This window comes from Primulina tabacum, chromosome 14 (assembly GCF_025594145.1).
Source record: "Primulina tabacum isolate GXHZ01 chromosome 14, ASM2559414v2, whole genome shotgun sequence".
Classification (NCBI taxonomy): Eukaryota; Viridiplantae; Streptophyta; class Magnoliopsida; order Lamiales; family Gesneriaceae; genus Primulina; species Primulina tabacum.
In genome coordinates this window covers 31,703,887-31,717,740 of record NC_134563.1, presented here as the reverse complement: position 1 = coordinate 31,717,740, position 13,854 = coordinate 31,703,887, and the positions used below count along the sequence as shown (strand labels likewise).

Here is a 13,854-nt window from a genome sequence, read left to right as displayed (position 1 = left end):
TTGAGGGTGAGTATATAGTATCTTTCCAAGAAGCATAATACAGAGTAAATTTCCACATCTCTTGGACTGCTATCCATAATTAGCTTCATTTTGTTTGACAGGGTGCATTCAACCACAGGTTTCTTTATCAAGTGACAGATAAAAGAAAATCATGATCAAAATGAAGGAATCACTTTTTTGCTAATGGCGTTGCACAATATGATGACTTTGTTACAACCAATCAAAATTTGAAGGAAAAATAGATGCTCATTTGGATTTCGGTTGATCGGAAACTCTGGAGGGTGTAATCTTGCAAACGGCCTCATCCTTTGATCTTAGAAGCTTCAGAGCAGGATGAACTTTAAGATCTCCCGCGACTATCTTCTGCCCAACATCGAGCTCGCTCACATCCACATCAATGTAAGGTGGAATAATATCTGCAGGACAAAGATATTCGACTGTTCTTTTGATGATGTTCAGAGGTGAACCTGCAGACCAGTGACAAAACAAAAGAAAAAGGCTCAGAAACGAGAGAAAATGTAGCTTCATATAGCAGAAAAATATCACAACACAAGAACAATGATCTACAATGCACGGAAATGGATATCAGGCCACACTATATGATACGAATAAGGGATATGTTTCCAGAAAAGTAAAATACTGCGAAAATGAAACAATTTTCTGAATGCACCTTTTTTGAGTCCAGGGGAAACATCATCTCCTCTTAACACTAAAGGAATGTTGACCTTTAACAAAGCACTCGATGGAGCTCTTATAAATGTAACATTAAGCACAGCATCTGTCCTCGGATGCAGATGAAGCTGACATGCAGAAAGAAGAATTCAACCAGAGCATATCCAGAACTAAATAGTTTGATATACAGAGTACATAACATGTTAGAAGCATTCAAAATCTTCATAAAATATCCAAATCTGTATCTGCTGCTTCTATACTGTACATTTGAATGGCAATGGCTTAAAAAAAACAAATGGTCCACTCTATTATTTTTTAGCAGAACTCAGAAATAGTTTGATCCAATAAAAGGAGCACCAGAACTCTCAGACATGAAAAAAATTGCTCACGCATTCAAAATAAACTCGCCATGAGCTTCTAGAGAACACTTAAAGATGTCCTTACTCCATTACTAGGCGCAAAGATTCCGGGCAGGACGGAAGTGAAATACAATAACAAGTCCTTATAATCTTGTTCCACCAAGTACCCGATGAATTCATCTGGATTTCCGGACACGATGACTACCTTATCTACTCAAGAAGTAATACATACAGTATGCCCGATCAGATTAAACAAAAAATTGTGATTACTAGTTGGAAACAAAGGGAAATCGAAGGCACTCTAATAACCATTTTCAAAGAAGCCCAAAAATTGCACAAGTTTTTTAACAAATCATTACACAAATTATAGACAAGCACATGAAAATTGTAAGGATCAGTTTACATTTAAATATCAGTTCTAGGTGAATAAGAATCGTTCGTGCAATTAATTGCAAATTCCTAGCACACTAAAACTTCTTCTACTCGGATGAATAATGCAGTTAACGCATAGAACATACATTTCTGGGCAAAACCCGGACTTTTTCTACAATCTCATCGGAGCCGAATTGGGACACAACTTCGAGATCAAAAAGCCTAGAAAGGAAGAAAGATCGACCCAAATGGTTCACGAGTTTCTTAATCTGATTCGACTGAACCGAAACTAGGCGCTTATTGCCCCCGTGCTGGCCATCTTCTTGCTCGAACACAATACTCGGCACGCGGCCAACTTTCCTCTCCTTGGCGGCAATATTCTTTCCGGAGGTGGCGCGTGGAATCGCGTGGATGGTTTCATCGTATTTAGGGTCTGGTCTTGGGAATCCCTCAAGATAGAAGAACTGTGGAGGAGTCGTGTCAAGCTCTTGGAGGAGTGCGGCGGTGGCATAACGGCGGAAGTGGTGGGGGAGAGTGGCTGTAGTCAAAGCTGCGGCTCGTCGGATCAGCATTTGGGTGGGTGAGGGGGTTGGGATTTGGAGGGTTTTGAAACACGATGAAATGGGGTGGAGTGACAGTAGCCAAAAATAGAAATTGGACCCGTTTGATTTGGGCCTTCAGTAAGTTAGCAATAAGGACTAGCCCAATCCATTTCCTTTACTAAGATATCAGTTGGGTCTTTTATGGGCCTGCTATTTTTCAAAGTTTACCTTCATTGAACATAGAAGCATCGAATTATTATATGAATTGTATAGAAAAAACTTCGAATAATTCATTTTAAAAAAAAATCAAATAAAATATCTCTTCAGTAATTTTCATACCTTTTATCTTATACTTCTTTTAAAAAATATCTATCTATAAATTTTCCCTGGAATCTTTTTATTAAAATAAAAATCTAAAAGAAAAATCTTATTAATTAATTTTGCATATTAATATGGGTAAATTGGAGAAAAATGCATCTGTCCTTGATTTTGTTATGATTCAGCACCCTTCTGCTTTTTTTTGTGTTTTAGTACCTGATTAAATTCCAAATTACTTTTGACTACATGTGTCATACAATTTTACATTTTTACCCTTTAGTAATGAATAAAAAATTGTAAGAATCACTATTTCGATTCATCTTCCCTATATGCTCTCTTCCTGCTTCCCGCTTCGCTTGTCTTCTGTGCGAGCAACCAACTTTTTTTTCCTTTAATTTCCTACTAGCCATTATGTATGAAAGCCTCTCCCATTCTCCATCGGGACATTTGACGTTTTTTCCGCAGGTCTAATTAGCTGAATCTTCCCACAAACCCGTTGATGAAAATCGTGAATCTGCGCACGCGAGGGTAGAAATTTCCCAGCAAAGCCGATTCCCAACCAGTGCAAACCAGCTTCCATTGCCGTCCTGTTGCTGCAAACTTTGCGAAAACCAAAATTTCTGGGTCGAAGCAATTTCTGGGTGGGAGCAGCGTATGTGAGGAGGAGCAATTTCCGTGGAGCTACCACCCTATAAGAATAATAAATGACGATTAAAGGGTACACATTTCAATTTTCGTTTATTTGTGATCATTTATGTAGGCGTAATTGTTTTTGTGCGTAAAAACATTTTGTTTTCTTCAATTGCATTTCGGATACACAAATGTGTTTATGACGTTGTATGTTCATAATAGATTGTCATTTGCGGAATGAACCATCGGCCCCCTAAAAGACATCAGAAGTGAAATAGTTGAAGAGGGCTGAGAGCAAAGTTTAGGGCTGCGATTTGTGGAAAGAATCTTGAATTTAGGGCAGAGAATTTAGTGAAACAAACACCATTTGCACGAATAAGGCTGCACAAAGTAATATGCTTGAGTAAATCTAATTTAGGTTTTATTTTTGTTAGTTAATTTTGGTGCCTTATCGTGAAATTGAAATTTATCCTAGTGTTGTGAAATTGAATTTTGTTCTTTTGACCGAATACGGACATTAATGTGCATGATCTTGGGAACAAGTTTTGTTTAACAGAACGTGTTAGTTTAGATAATATGCTTGGAATGATAGTTAGGTGAGATTAGTTTGACTTGTAAAAATGAGATTGTTTTAGTTTATTTTGACGAAATGTTTTTTATTTGCTTTGACAAAATATGATTGTTATTTGATATTAGTTTCCGCATGTAAGATCATTATCATGTTTTCACTTGATATTTTTATGCACTATTGTTTGTTTGCTTGACTTACCTTTTGTCAAACAATTTTGAAAAGAATGGTTGAATTACTACGATGATTTGGAAGAAAATTATTTCTGAAATGAGTACCGAAAATTATGAATGATTTTTTTGAAATATGATGTGAATAGATAAATTTATGCTTCAATATTGTTTGAGCAGAAAGGGCGATTTTGGTTCGGTTGTGATTTTATTTTATGTAATTCATTTATCCCCATTATTTGATTTTTTATTTAAAGTAAGAAATTGTTGGACAAAATTTTTTTGGATGTCCATTTTATTTGACGCCTAAATCGCTAGAATCAAATTTTAATATTTTAGATATTCCACGATCGATTTATTGATGGAAGTTGGTTCCGGGAGCGCAATATTTTCGTTTCTTGGAAGTTGCCGCTACGTCAATGGTCTTTATTTGATTTCAATTCCTAATGGCGCAACTCTGTTAGAGATATTCCAGAGTTTAGGACGAAAATGTGCGGCTATTAATTCAGAATTAACGATATTGCAATACATGGCACCCCATGAGCAGATTGCAGTAACCCTGAATGAAGATGATGATGTCCGAAATATGATAAACATTCACAGTTGTTTGAAATTAAATATAATCAAATTGATAGCAGTTCAAAAAGATTATCAGAGCCCGGTCAACATAAATGTTGCGAGGTAACTTCCTTATTTTTTTGTTTGCATTTTTTTATTGTTTGTTTGCAAATTTCAGAAATTGCAAAGTTGATAAATGAGTTATTGTTTTTTTTTACTACTATGAAGTACTTGATAATGGTTTGTTATATTTTATAGTTCAATTTAAATTATGTAAAAGAATATTGATGTGTTTCTTCATGTATTTTATTGATTTGTATTAAAATGGTTAGGTTTGATTTTGGTGATTAAGTTTGTTCTGAGAGAGTTGACGATCTTGACGTTGACACTTTAACCAATTCTATTGATGCTTGGATTCATTGCATACGTGGTGTTGGGCAAAAATTTAAAGATGCAGCCGAATTCAGGATTTGTCTTAAAAATTATGTTGTTGCCACTAGAAGATCTTTTATTTACAAGAGAAACGAAAGTTGTAAGATCTTAGTTATTTGCAGCAAAGAGAATTGTCAGTGGAAAATTTATGCCTCCAAACATAAAGCGGACAATTCATTCGGCATAAGAAAGTGCAACCTAAGTCATAGTTGTGGGGATGATAATTTGCGGAGTAGAGGTCACCCTAAAGCTGATTCATCCTGGGTAGCTAATGTTGTGAAGGAGAAGTTAGGGGGAGAGCCATCATATCGCCCATGCACAATGCTGAAGGACATTGAAAGAGATTATGGAGTAGAACTTGAGTATCATAAAGTTTGGGCGGGTAAAGAGATGGCACTGCATGATATTCATGGAACTGATAAGGGGTCGTTTGATAAATTACGATGGTATTGTCATGCTGTTAAAGAAACAAATCCTGGGAGTTTTGTTGAATGTGAAATTGATTCGATGACAAACAAATTTAGACGGTTATTCATTTGTTTTCACGCATGTCTTGTTGGTTTTGTTACTGGTTGTCGGCCATTAATATTTTTGGATGGAACTCACATTAAGAACAAGTTCAAAGGATGTTTATTATGCGCTGTGGCAAAGGATGCGAATGATGATATTTTTACACTTGCGTATGCAGTTGTTGATGCAGAAAACGATTCTAATTGGGAATGGTTTTGCTACCAGTTAAAACATGTCTTGACATCCCAATACATAATGATATTCCGTAGCTACACTTTTTTCTCAGACCGACATCCTGGACTTGTCAAAGCTATTCAGTCTGTGTTCCCTGGTAGTAACCATTCTTATTGTTTAAGACATCTGGTCGATAACTTTGTCAAGCAGGTTTGTCTTATTTTGATTTTTAAAAATTTTAGCCATTTTTTTTTTATTTCAGTTGGTTATTATCTTGAATGTTTTTAAATTTAAATTTTGTAGGTATTGCGGAGGTCTCCTCTCCATAACAAGAAACATTGTTCTTCTGTTTTGAAGAAAGCTGCGTACACCCCATCAAGACATGAGTTCACGCAACATATCAAAAGCATAATCGATTCGATGCCACTCGCCCAAGAGTTTCTTGTGAGTGTGTCCCCAGAAAATTGGGCCAATTATATGTTTGTGGGTGAGCGATGGGGTGTCGTTAATAATAATATTGTTGAAAGCTGGAACAACTGGGTAAAAGCAGCGCGATATCTACCTATTGTGGGTATGATAGATAATATACGAATTCAAATAATGACCACGATGCACAAAAGACGAGAAAAAACATTGGAGATGACCGGAGAACTAAGTCCAAGAAAGGAGAAGGATGTGTCAATTGCATATAGTCAATCTCGAACCTTAAAGGTGCACAAGTCATGTGGAGCTCTGTTTGAGGTGATAGATGGGGACAAAAGTTATTCAGTGGATTTGAATGCATGTCGTTGTTCATGTCGATATTGGCAGATCTATAGGCTACCGTGCAAGCATGCTTGCTCGTGCATAGAATCAAAGTCTCTGTCGGTTTATCAATTCTGTGATGAATATTTTAAGATCAACATGTACCGCCAAGCTTATAAAGGAATCATAAATCCAATTCCAACATATGACATGAGTGAGGGCTATCTGAATGATGGACCTACCATTTATGCTCCTACAACCCGTAGCCAGCCAGGATGTAGAAGGACTAAACGGATACCTTCTCAAGTTGAACAACGTGTGACAACGTGTGGGAGATGTCATGGGCGAGGGCATAATAGACGAACTTGCAAAGAACCGGTGGCATAATTGGTTTGATTGACATAGACATTAATACTATATCGTTGATGCAATTATCTTAAGTTTTTGTAATATAATTTATTTTTAAAATTCCTAATCGCTATCTTAATAATTTTAATTTATTGCAGGCAAGTATTAGAACAAGAAAGCTGCTGGGAAGGTTGTTCAAAAAAACTACAAGATGTGATGGCATTTTGTGAATATATTTGGTGTTGTTTCTTGAATTAACCGACCTTTTGGACCATTACGTTTATGGTATCCATTTTTGTTGTTGTTGTTTTGACGTGATGGTAAGACGTTATCGTGCGTTGAAGGCATGACAATTTTTTTGTAAACCAACAATGAATCTGTTCAATTGCTTAAGTGAGATTGAGTATGTAAATACTGGATTGCTTCAGTGAGATTGGAAAAGTGTATGAAGTTGAAAAAAACATCGGATTATGTGTTTGTAATTGCAATTCTTATCATTACAAATATTTCCTTGCAAATTTTTTCCAGGATTTTTAAGCTCCAGTACCCTTTTTCCTTATATGATATCCAAATTTGTTGTACTTAATATATTATAAATGGAAATATCATTTTTATGCATTCTCAAAATATTAAGTTACTGGATTACATGTTCATTTCATTAACATGTAATAATGTTAATGACATGTTCATTTCATTTTTCCAGGACTTTTAAGCTTCGGTACTCTTTTTCCTTATATGATACCCAAATTTGTTGTCACTTAATATATTATAAATGGAAATATCATTTGTATGCACTCAAAATATTCAGTTACTGGATGACATGTTCATTTCATTAACATGTAAATAATGTTAATGACAAGTTCATTTCATTTAAGCTTCGGTGAGATTGAGTATGTAAATACTGGATGACATGTTCATTTCATTCAAATTTTTTTATTGAAAAAAAAAAATTCGCAATTGAACGTTTTGAAGTACTTAGTTTTACTTTCTAAATACCTAATTTTACTTTTTAAATACTTGATTTCGTAAAAAAAATACTCAGAATGGATATTACAATACTAGAAATTCGAATATGCCTTTCATCCTCACATTTACATCCAAGATGCATTTGGATGACATGTAAATTTCATTTAGTTTTTTGTTTTCCAAACTTTTTTTAAATAAATTTGGCAACTAAGCATCGAACTTTTTTTACGTATTTAGTTTTACTTGCCAAATACCAAAATTTAAATTTTAAATACTTGATTGTTTAAATAAAATACTCTATATGGGTATGTAAATACTGGATATTCTTTTAGACAATGTAAGTTCATCAAGTCCTTGCATTTGTATCCAAGATGTATTTGGATGACATGTTCATTTCATTCAAATTTTTTTTTTTGAAAAAAAAAACAAATTCGCAATTGAACGTTTTGAAGTACTTAGTTTTACTTTCTAAATACCTAATTTTACTTTTTAAATACTTGATTTCGTAAAGAAAATACTCAGAATGGATATTACAATACTGGAAATTCGAATATGCCTTTGATCCTCACATTTGCATCCAAGATACATTTGGATGACATGTAAATTTCATTTAGTTTTTTGTTTTCCAAACTTTTTTTAAATAAATTTGGCAACTAAGCATCGAACTTTTTTTACGTACATAGTTTTACTTGCCAAATACTTAATATCATATTTAAAATACGTGATTTCCCAAACTAAATACTGAAAATAGTTAATAAAATACTGGATATTCTAGTAGGCAATGTAAGTTCACCAAATGTTGGTCTTTCCTTCGAAGATGCATTTGGATGACATATTCGTCTCACGTGTTATAATTTTTTGTGAACAAGAATTTCAAAGGAAAGTTATGTCAGAGTGTTTGTGGACGAAGTGCTTATTTTGATGTACGAGAAACTTAAAAAGTTTGATACTTAGTTGGGAATTTGAAATTCTTGTTCACAAAAAATTATAACACGTGAGACGAATATTTCATCCAAATGCATCTTCGAAGGAAAGACCAACATTTGGTGAACTTACGTTGCCTACTAGAATATCCAGTATTTTATTAACCATTCTGAGTATTTAGTTTGTGAAAGCACGTATTTTAAATATGATATTAAGTATTTGGCAAGTAAAACTAAGTACTTAAAAAAGTTTGGCAACTAAGAAGCGAATTTGAAATTCTTTTTCACAAAAAATTAAAACACGTGAGACGAATATATAATCCAAATATATCTTCGAAGGAAAGGCCAACATTTGGAGAACTTACATTGCCTACTAGAATATCTAGTATTTTATTAACCATTCTGAGTATTTAGTTTGTGAAATCACGTATTTTAAATATGATATTAAGTATTTGGCAAGTAAAACTAATTACTTAAAGAAGTTCATTTCTTAGTTGCCAAATTTTTTACAAAAAAATTTAAATGAAGTTGACATGTCATCCAAATGTATCTTGGATGCAAATATGAGGATATTTATAAGCGAAAGCCATATTCGAATATCCAATATTTAAATATCCATTATGAGTATTTTATTTACCAAATCAAGTATTTAGAAAGTAAAATTAGGTATTTACAAAGTAAAACTAAGTACTTCATAAAATTTCAGTTGTGAATTTGTTTTTTTTTTTAAAAAAATATAAAAATAAATGAAATGTACATGTCATCCGAATGCATCTTGGATGGAAATGCTATGACTTGGTGAACTTACATTGCGTACTAGAATATCCAGTATTTTAATACCCATTTCGAGTATTTAATTTACAAAATCAAGTATTTCAAATTTAAAATTAGGTATTTCGAATATAAAAATAAGTACTTAAAAAAGTTCAATGCTTGTCAAATTTTTGTAAACAAATTTAGAAAGAAATTTAAATGAAATGTAAATGTCATCCAAATGCATCTTGAATGCAAATGTGAGGATATTTACAAGGGAAAGCCATATTCGAATATCCAGTATTTAAATATCCATTATGAGTATTTTATTTACTAAATCAAGAATTTAGAAAGTAAAATTAGGTATATACAAAGTAAAACTAAGTACTTCATAAAATTTCAGTTGCGAATTTGTTTTTTTTTTAAAAATAATTTAAATGAAATGTACATGTCATCCGAATGCATCTTGGATGGAAATGCTATGACTTGGTGAACTTATATTGCGTACTAGAATATCCAGTATTTTAATACCCATTCCGAGTAATTAATTTACAAAATCAAGTATTTAAAATTTAAAATTAGGTATTTTGAATATAAAACTAAGTACTTCAAAAAATTCAATGCTTGTCAAATTTTTGTAAACAAATTTAGAAAGAAATTTAAATGAAATGTAAATGTCATCCAAATGCATCTTTGATGCAAATGTGAGGATATTTACAAGGGAAAGCCATATTCGAATATCCAGTATTTAAATATCTATTATGAGTATTTTATTTACCAAATCAAGTATTTAGAAAGTAAAATTAGGTATTTACAAAGTAAAACTAAGTACTTCATAAAATTTCAGTTGCGAATTTGTTTTTTTTTTAAAAAAAATAATTTAAATGAAATGTACATGTCATCCGAATGCATCTTGGATGGAAATGCTATGACTTGGTGAACTTATATTGCGTACTAGAATATCCAGTATTTTAATACCCATTCGAGTAATTAATTTACAAAATCAAGTATTTAAAATTTAAAATTAGGTATTTCCAATATAAAACTAAGTACTTCAAAAAGTTCAATGCTTAATTGTCAAATTTCTTAAAACAAATTTAGAAAAAAATTTAAATGAAACGAACATGTAAAAATAAGTACTTCAAAATGTTGTATGCGTAGTTACGAATTTGTTTTTTTTCCAAATGTTCCATTGAAACACCTACATTAACGGAGTATTTTGAGATTGCATAAAAATGATATTTCCATTTATAATATATTAAGTAACAATAAATTTGGGTATCATAAAAGGAAAAAGAGTACTGAAGCTTAAAAATCCTGGAAAAAATTTGCAAGTAAATATTTGTAATGATAAGAAACCACAACTCACAACAAATATGAAACTATCAGTGAACAAAGCAGTTTAAAGATTACGACATAATCACTTCTTAACACATCTACAACTTGCAATTACAAAAACATAAATTGTAGTCTTCTTCATTTGAAACCTCAAATACTACCTAATACTTCTGAACACATTCAGTGTTGGTTTACAAACATTGCCATGCCATCAACGCACGATAAGTCTTACCATCACGTTAAAACAGCAAACAAAAAATGGCTACCATAAATGTAATGCTCCAAAAGGTCGATTAATTCAAGGAACAACACCAACTTACAAAAACCAACATTGTTATCCTCATCACTCATCATTCACCTCATGGAAAAATCATTTAAAACCTTTGAACAAGCCTCGTTCATCAGACAAAATCGCCAAAGCAATCCGAGCTCTATATCCTTCCATTGAAGTATTCCTATTCTTCATTCCAAAATGTCGGGTTATCTCTAGCAAAACATTCATCCCATAGACAAACATAAACACCACAATTCAAATCATTTCCTTGTTGCCTACATTTTAACGCAATCACTTCACCTTTGCCAACATCACAATTTTTCACATTCCAAAGATATCCAGACATAAATTTGGCCTGAAAAAGCATTTCAATCAATATTAGTTTTCCAAAAATTCATAAAATATGTGTGTTGTGCACTTTTGTTTAAAACAATTTTTTTTCGTAGCCGACTTACAATTTTCTTGGCTGCACCTTTGTAAACAGGACCACTAAGAGAATCCCTTAGTGTGAAATACTGATCGCCTCGAGTATACCCGAGCAAGATCCAATGTGCTCTGTAACTAATCGGGAAAATTATGTGCTTACAGCGTTCTAGAACCTCTTTGTTCAGTTCAGACAACTTGCTCAATGTACTTCCGTCCAACTGTGATGTAAATTCAGAAAAATCTTTATCTTTGACCCTCTTCTGCTTCATTTTCTCGAGCATCCGAATCACGTTAATCTATGCAAATTTAAAAAATATTGTTAACTATCATTTTCATAAAAATATTCTTTACTTAAGATCAAAAAAATTTTACCTGTACATTGGGAGACATGCAGTATATGTCATGCCCATATTTATGTTTTCTATTGCTCAAAGTATTGAAATAGGCATGAATAAGGTCAGATCGTAGTTCGCTGCCAAACAAACAAAGCAGCAACTCGTGCCCATGCAATATCACGTCATCATCTTGCCAAACTACACCACTACAAAGACAAAATAAAAAACATAACAACTCAAACAAACAAAAAATGACAAATTATGATTTCGCCATAATTTAAAAAAACAAGATCTTTTTACCCCAAAATATCCCCGCATAAGTACTTTTCAATTATGTCTCTCTCTTCCTTTGATATCTGATCATGACCATCATAGTCACGTCTTCCTCGGAACTCCTGCAAAGATTCCTCTACAGCACTTTCAGCTATACCTTTAACATCAATATCATCCTATATAAAAACAGAAAATATGCAAACACAAAATTCATTAACAAAATTTAATGCTTAACAAATCATACAAAATATAAATTATTTTTAGCTATTGCCAAACAAATGAATTTTAAATTACCAGATTCAATACGAGTGATGATTCTTGTTTTCTCTTGCGCTTTGGGGTCATACTAGGAGGTGTCAAATAGTCAGGATGTTTTCTCTTTTTCAACCGATCTGTTCTTTTTTGAACCGTCTTCACAATTGATGATTTTGGATTAAAAATAATCATTTCTTTCCCTTCTCCAATGTCAGTACCTACGTGCACGTTGTCTCCAGAATTTGTGTTCATTTCCACTTCGTCCACAAACACTCTCACATAACTCTCCACTTTAACGTTGTCTTCTGTGTTCGTTTTCACTTTGTTCTCAACCACTTCATTCAAAATTTCAACTGCAGCATCAACATGTCCATCCACATCTTGCTCGGTATGACCTTCATCATACATATGTGTCGCATCCTTGAAGACAAATTGGGTTGTATCATCTTCAACCACTTCATTTTTTTCCTTCAACACTTTAATCTCATTTTCAAGCCTTTTTATATGCTCCAACAATTCTGAATCATTGTATCGAGACTGAACCTGAAAATATAAGTGCTCTTTAAATATGGAAATTCATTAAATAGCATACCATTAAAAAATAGACTATCATCAAATACAAATGTTTACCTCAACAATCCTCTCTGTATCATCAACGAGTTTTTTTTCCTCCTCAAATGGTTTGATAGGCACAATCTAACAACAGTAAAGACAAATTTTTATTTTTATTAAAACATGTACGCAAAACTATAGGATGACATAGATTAAATTGCGCAAACCTTGTTCGATCTCACAGCCATTAAAGCAGCCTCTGCCCCTATAGGATTCACGGGAATCTTGCTCTCTACCCACTTGAATAAACGAGGAAAGCAATGTAAAACACGCGGTTCACCAAGCATAGGAACTCTTTCATACACCCAAGCCTACACAAATAAAATGAATAACATTTACTACAACCAACAATAACATATATAAGCTTCAAAAATAAAAAAGATAATACCATCAATCCAACAATGCAACCTTCCATATACTTTTTATCCTTTTTTTTTCACTTTAGAGAATCCAAGATGGTCTTCAATTTCATCACGCAAAAACCTAAAGGCTGCATCTCCCCAATCATATCCAAAAAAAGTTTTCAAATTGTCCAAGTATGGGAAAATAAACTTTGGTGTTCCAAAATAACTAATAGGAAATATAACACAATTAAAAAGCAGCAAAATAAAAAATTTGAAAAAATCATCAATCTCAAGATCATTCCCGACCAAATCAAACAACTACTCTGTTATGACATTGCTCTGCACACAGTTCACCCCCTTGAAATGACGCTCAAGGAAGTTTGGACCCAACTTTAAATCCAGGTTAACGGGTTGACCAACGCTCGCCAACCCTATAACGATAGAGAATTCCCTCGAAGTGAATGGCACCTTGATATTGCTTCCAAAACAAAAGCTGCATGTCTCTACTTCAAAGCGTTTAAGCATTGAGTAGACTCTCAATGTGCTTATAGAAAGCTTTTCGATCTTCAACCAAGGTCCTAGAGGTGAAGCTTCTATCCTCTTCAATTGTAACTCACCCAATCTAGGAACCAATTGCTCCATCACGGCTAAAAACTTTGTTGGCGAACACCTTGAGTAACCCTCTTTACAGAGGGACCAATATCTGCATTATTATCAGCCGTATCTGATTCACTCTTCTTTTTAGTCTTCGTCATTCTAATCCACATAAAAAAAATTATTACACACAAATAATAACTCAATAAATGTCACAGTAAATTGCCACGAATAATTCAAGAAATTAGACAAATAAGTTGCTACAAACATGAACAACCAATCTCAAATAAATATCTCACGACAGTACATAATGATCTTACATGTCGAAACATTGATAATGATCTTACATGCGGAAACTAATATC

The 13,854-nt window shown here is 33.2% G+C and overlaps 3 protein-coding genes across 5 annotated transcripts; 1 reads left to right on the top strand and 2 right to left on the bottom strand.

Moving 5' to 3' along the window:
- On the bottom strand, positions 1 to 2,037 carry LOC142524355 (uncharacterized). Its single transcript, XM_075628308.1, has 3 exons — positions 1,550 to 2,037; positions 671 to 800; positions 1 to 467 (listed from the first exon to the last, which is right to left on the bottom strand). Exons 1-3 carry the CDS (start codon positions 1,973 to 1,975, stop codon positions 247 to 249), a joined length of 777 nt encoding a protein of 258 aa, XP_075484423.1. The 5' UTR covers positions 1,976 to 2,037; the 3' UTR covers positions 1 to 246.
- A 1,955-nt stretch (positions 2,038 to 3,992) lies between these two features.
- LOC142523952 (uncharacterized) lies at positions 3,993 to 6,444 on the top strand. The gene is made up of 3 exons (XM_075627684.1): positions 3,993 to 4,233; positions 4,542 to 5,515; positions 5,609 to 6,444. Exons 1-3 carry the CDS (start codon positions 3,993 to 3,995, stop codon positions 6,434 to 6,436), a joined length of 2,043 nt encoding a protein of 680 aa, XP_075483799.1. The 3' UTR covers positions 6,437 to 6,444.
- A 4,147-nt stretch (positions 6,445 to 10,591) lies between these two features.
- Positions 10,592 to 13,084, bottom strand: LOC142524835 (uncharacterized). 3 transcript variants are annotated; one of them, XM_075628953.1, is made up of 9 exons: positions 12,941 to 13,084; positions 12,720 to 12,863; positions 12,571 to 12,636; positions 11,980 to 12,483; positions 11,713 to 11,861; positions 11,450 to 11,618; positions 11,107 to 11,373; positions 10,952 to 11,006; positions 10,592 to 10,863 (listed from the first exon to the last, which is right to left on the bottom strand). In XM_075628953.1, exons 1-9 carry the CDS (start codon positions 12,965 to 12,967, stop codon positions 10,748 to 10,750), a joined length of 1,497 nt encoding a protein of 498 aa, XP_075485068.1. In that variant the 5' UTR covers positions 12,968 to 13,084; the 3' UTR covers positions 10,592 to 10,747. The 3 variants fall into 3 exon arrangements, with proteins under 3 accessions (XP_075485068.1, XP_075485069.1, XP_075485067.1); XM_075628954.1 differs by having other exon boundaries at positions 10,592 to 11,006; positions 11,737 to 11,861; positions 12,941 to 13,082; XM_075628952.1 differs by having other exon boundaries at positions 10,592 to 11,006; positions 12,941 to 13,079.
- Between the last annotated feature and the right edge of the window lie 770 nt (positions 13,085 to 13,854).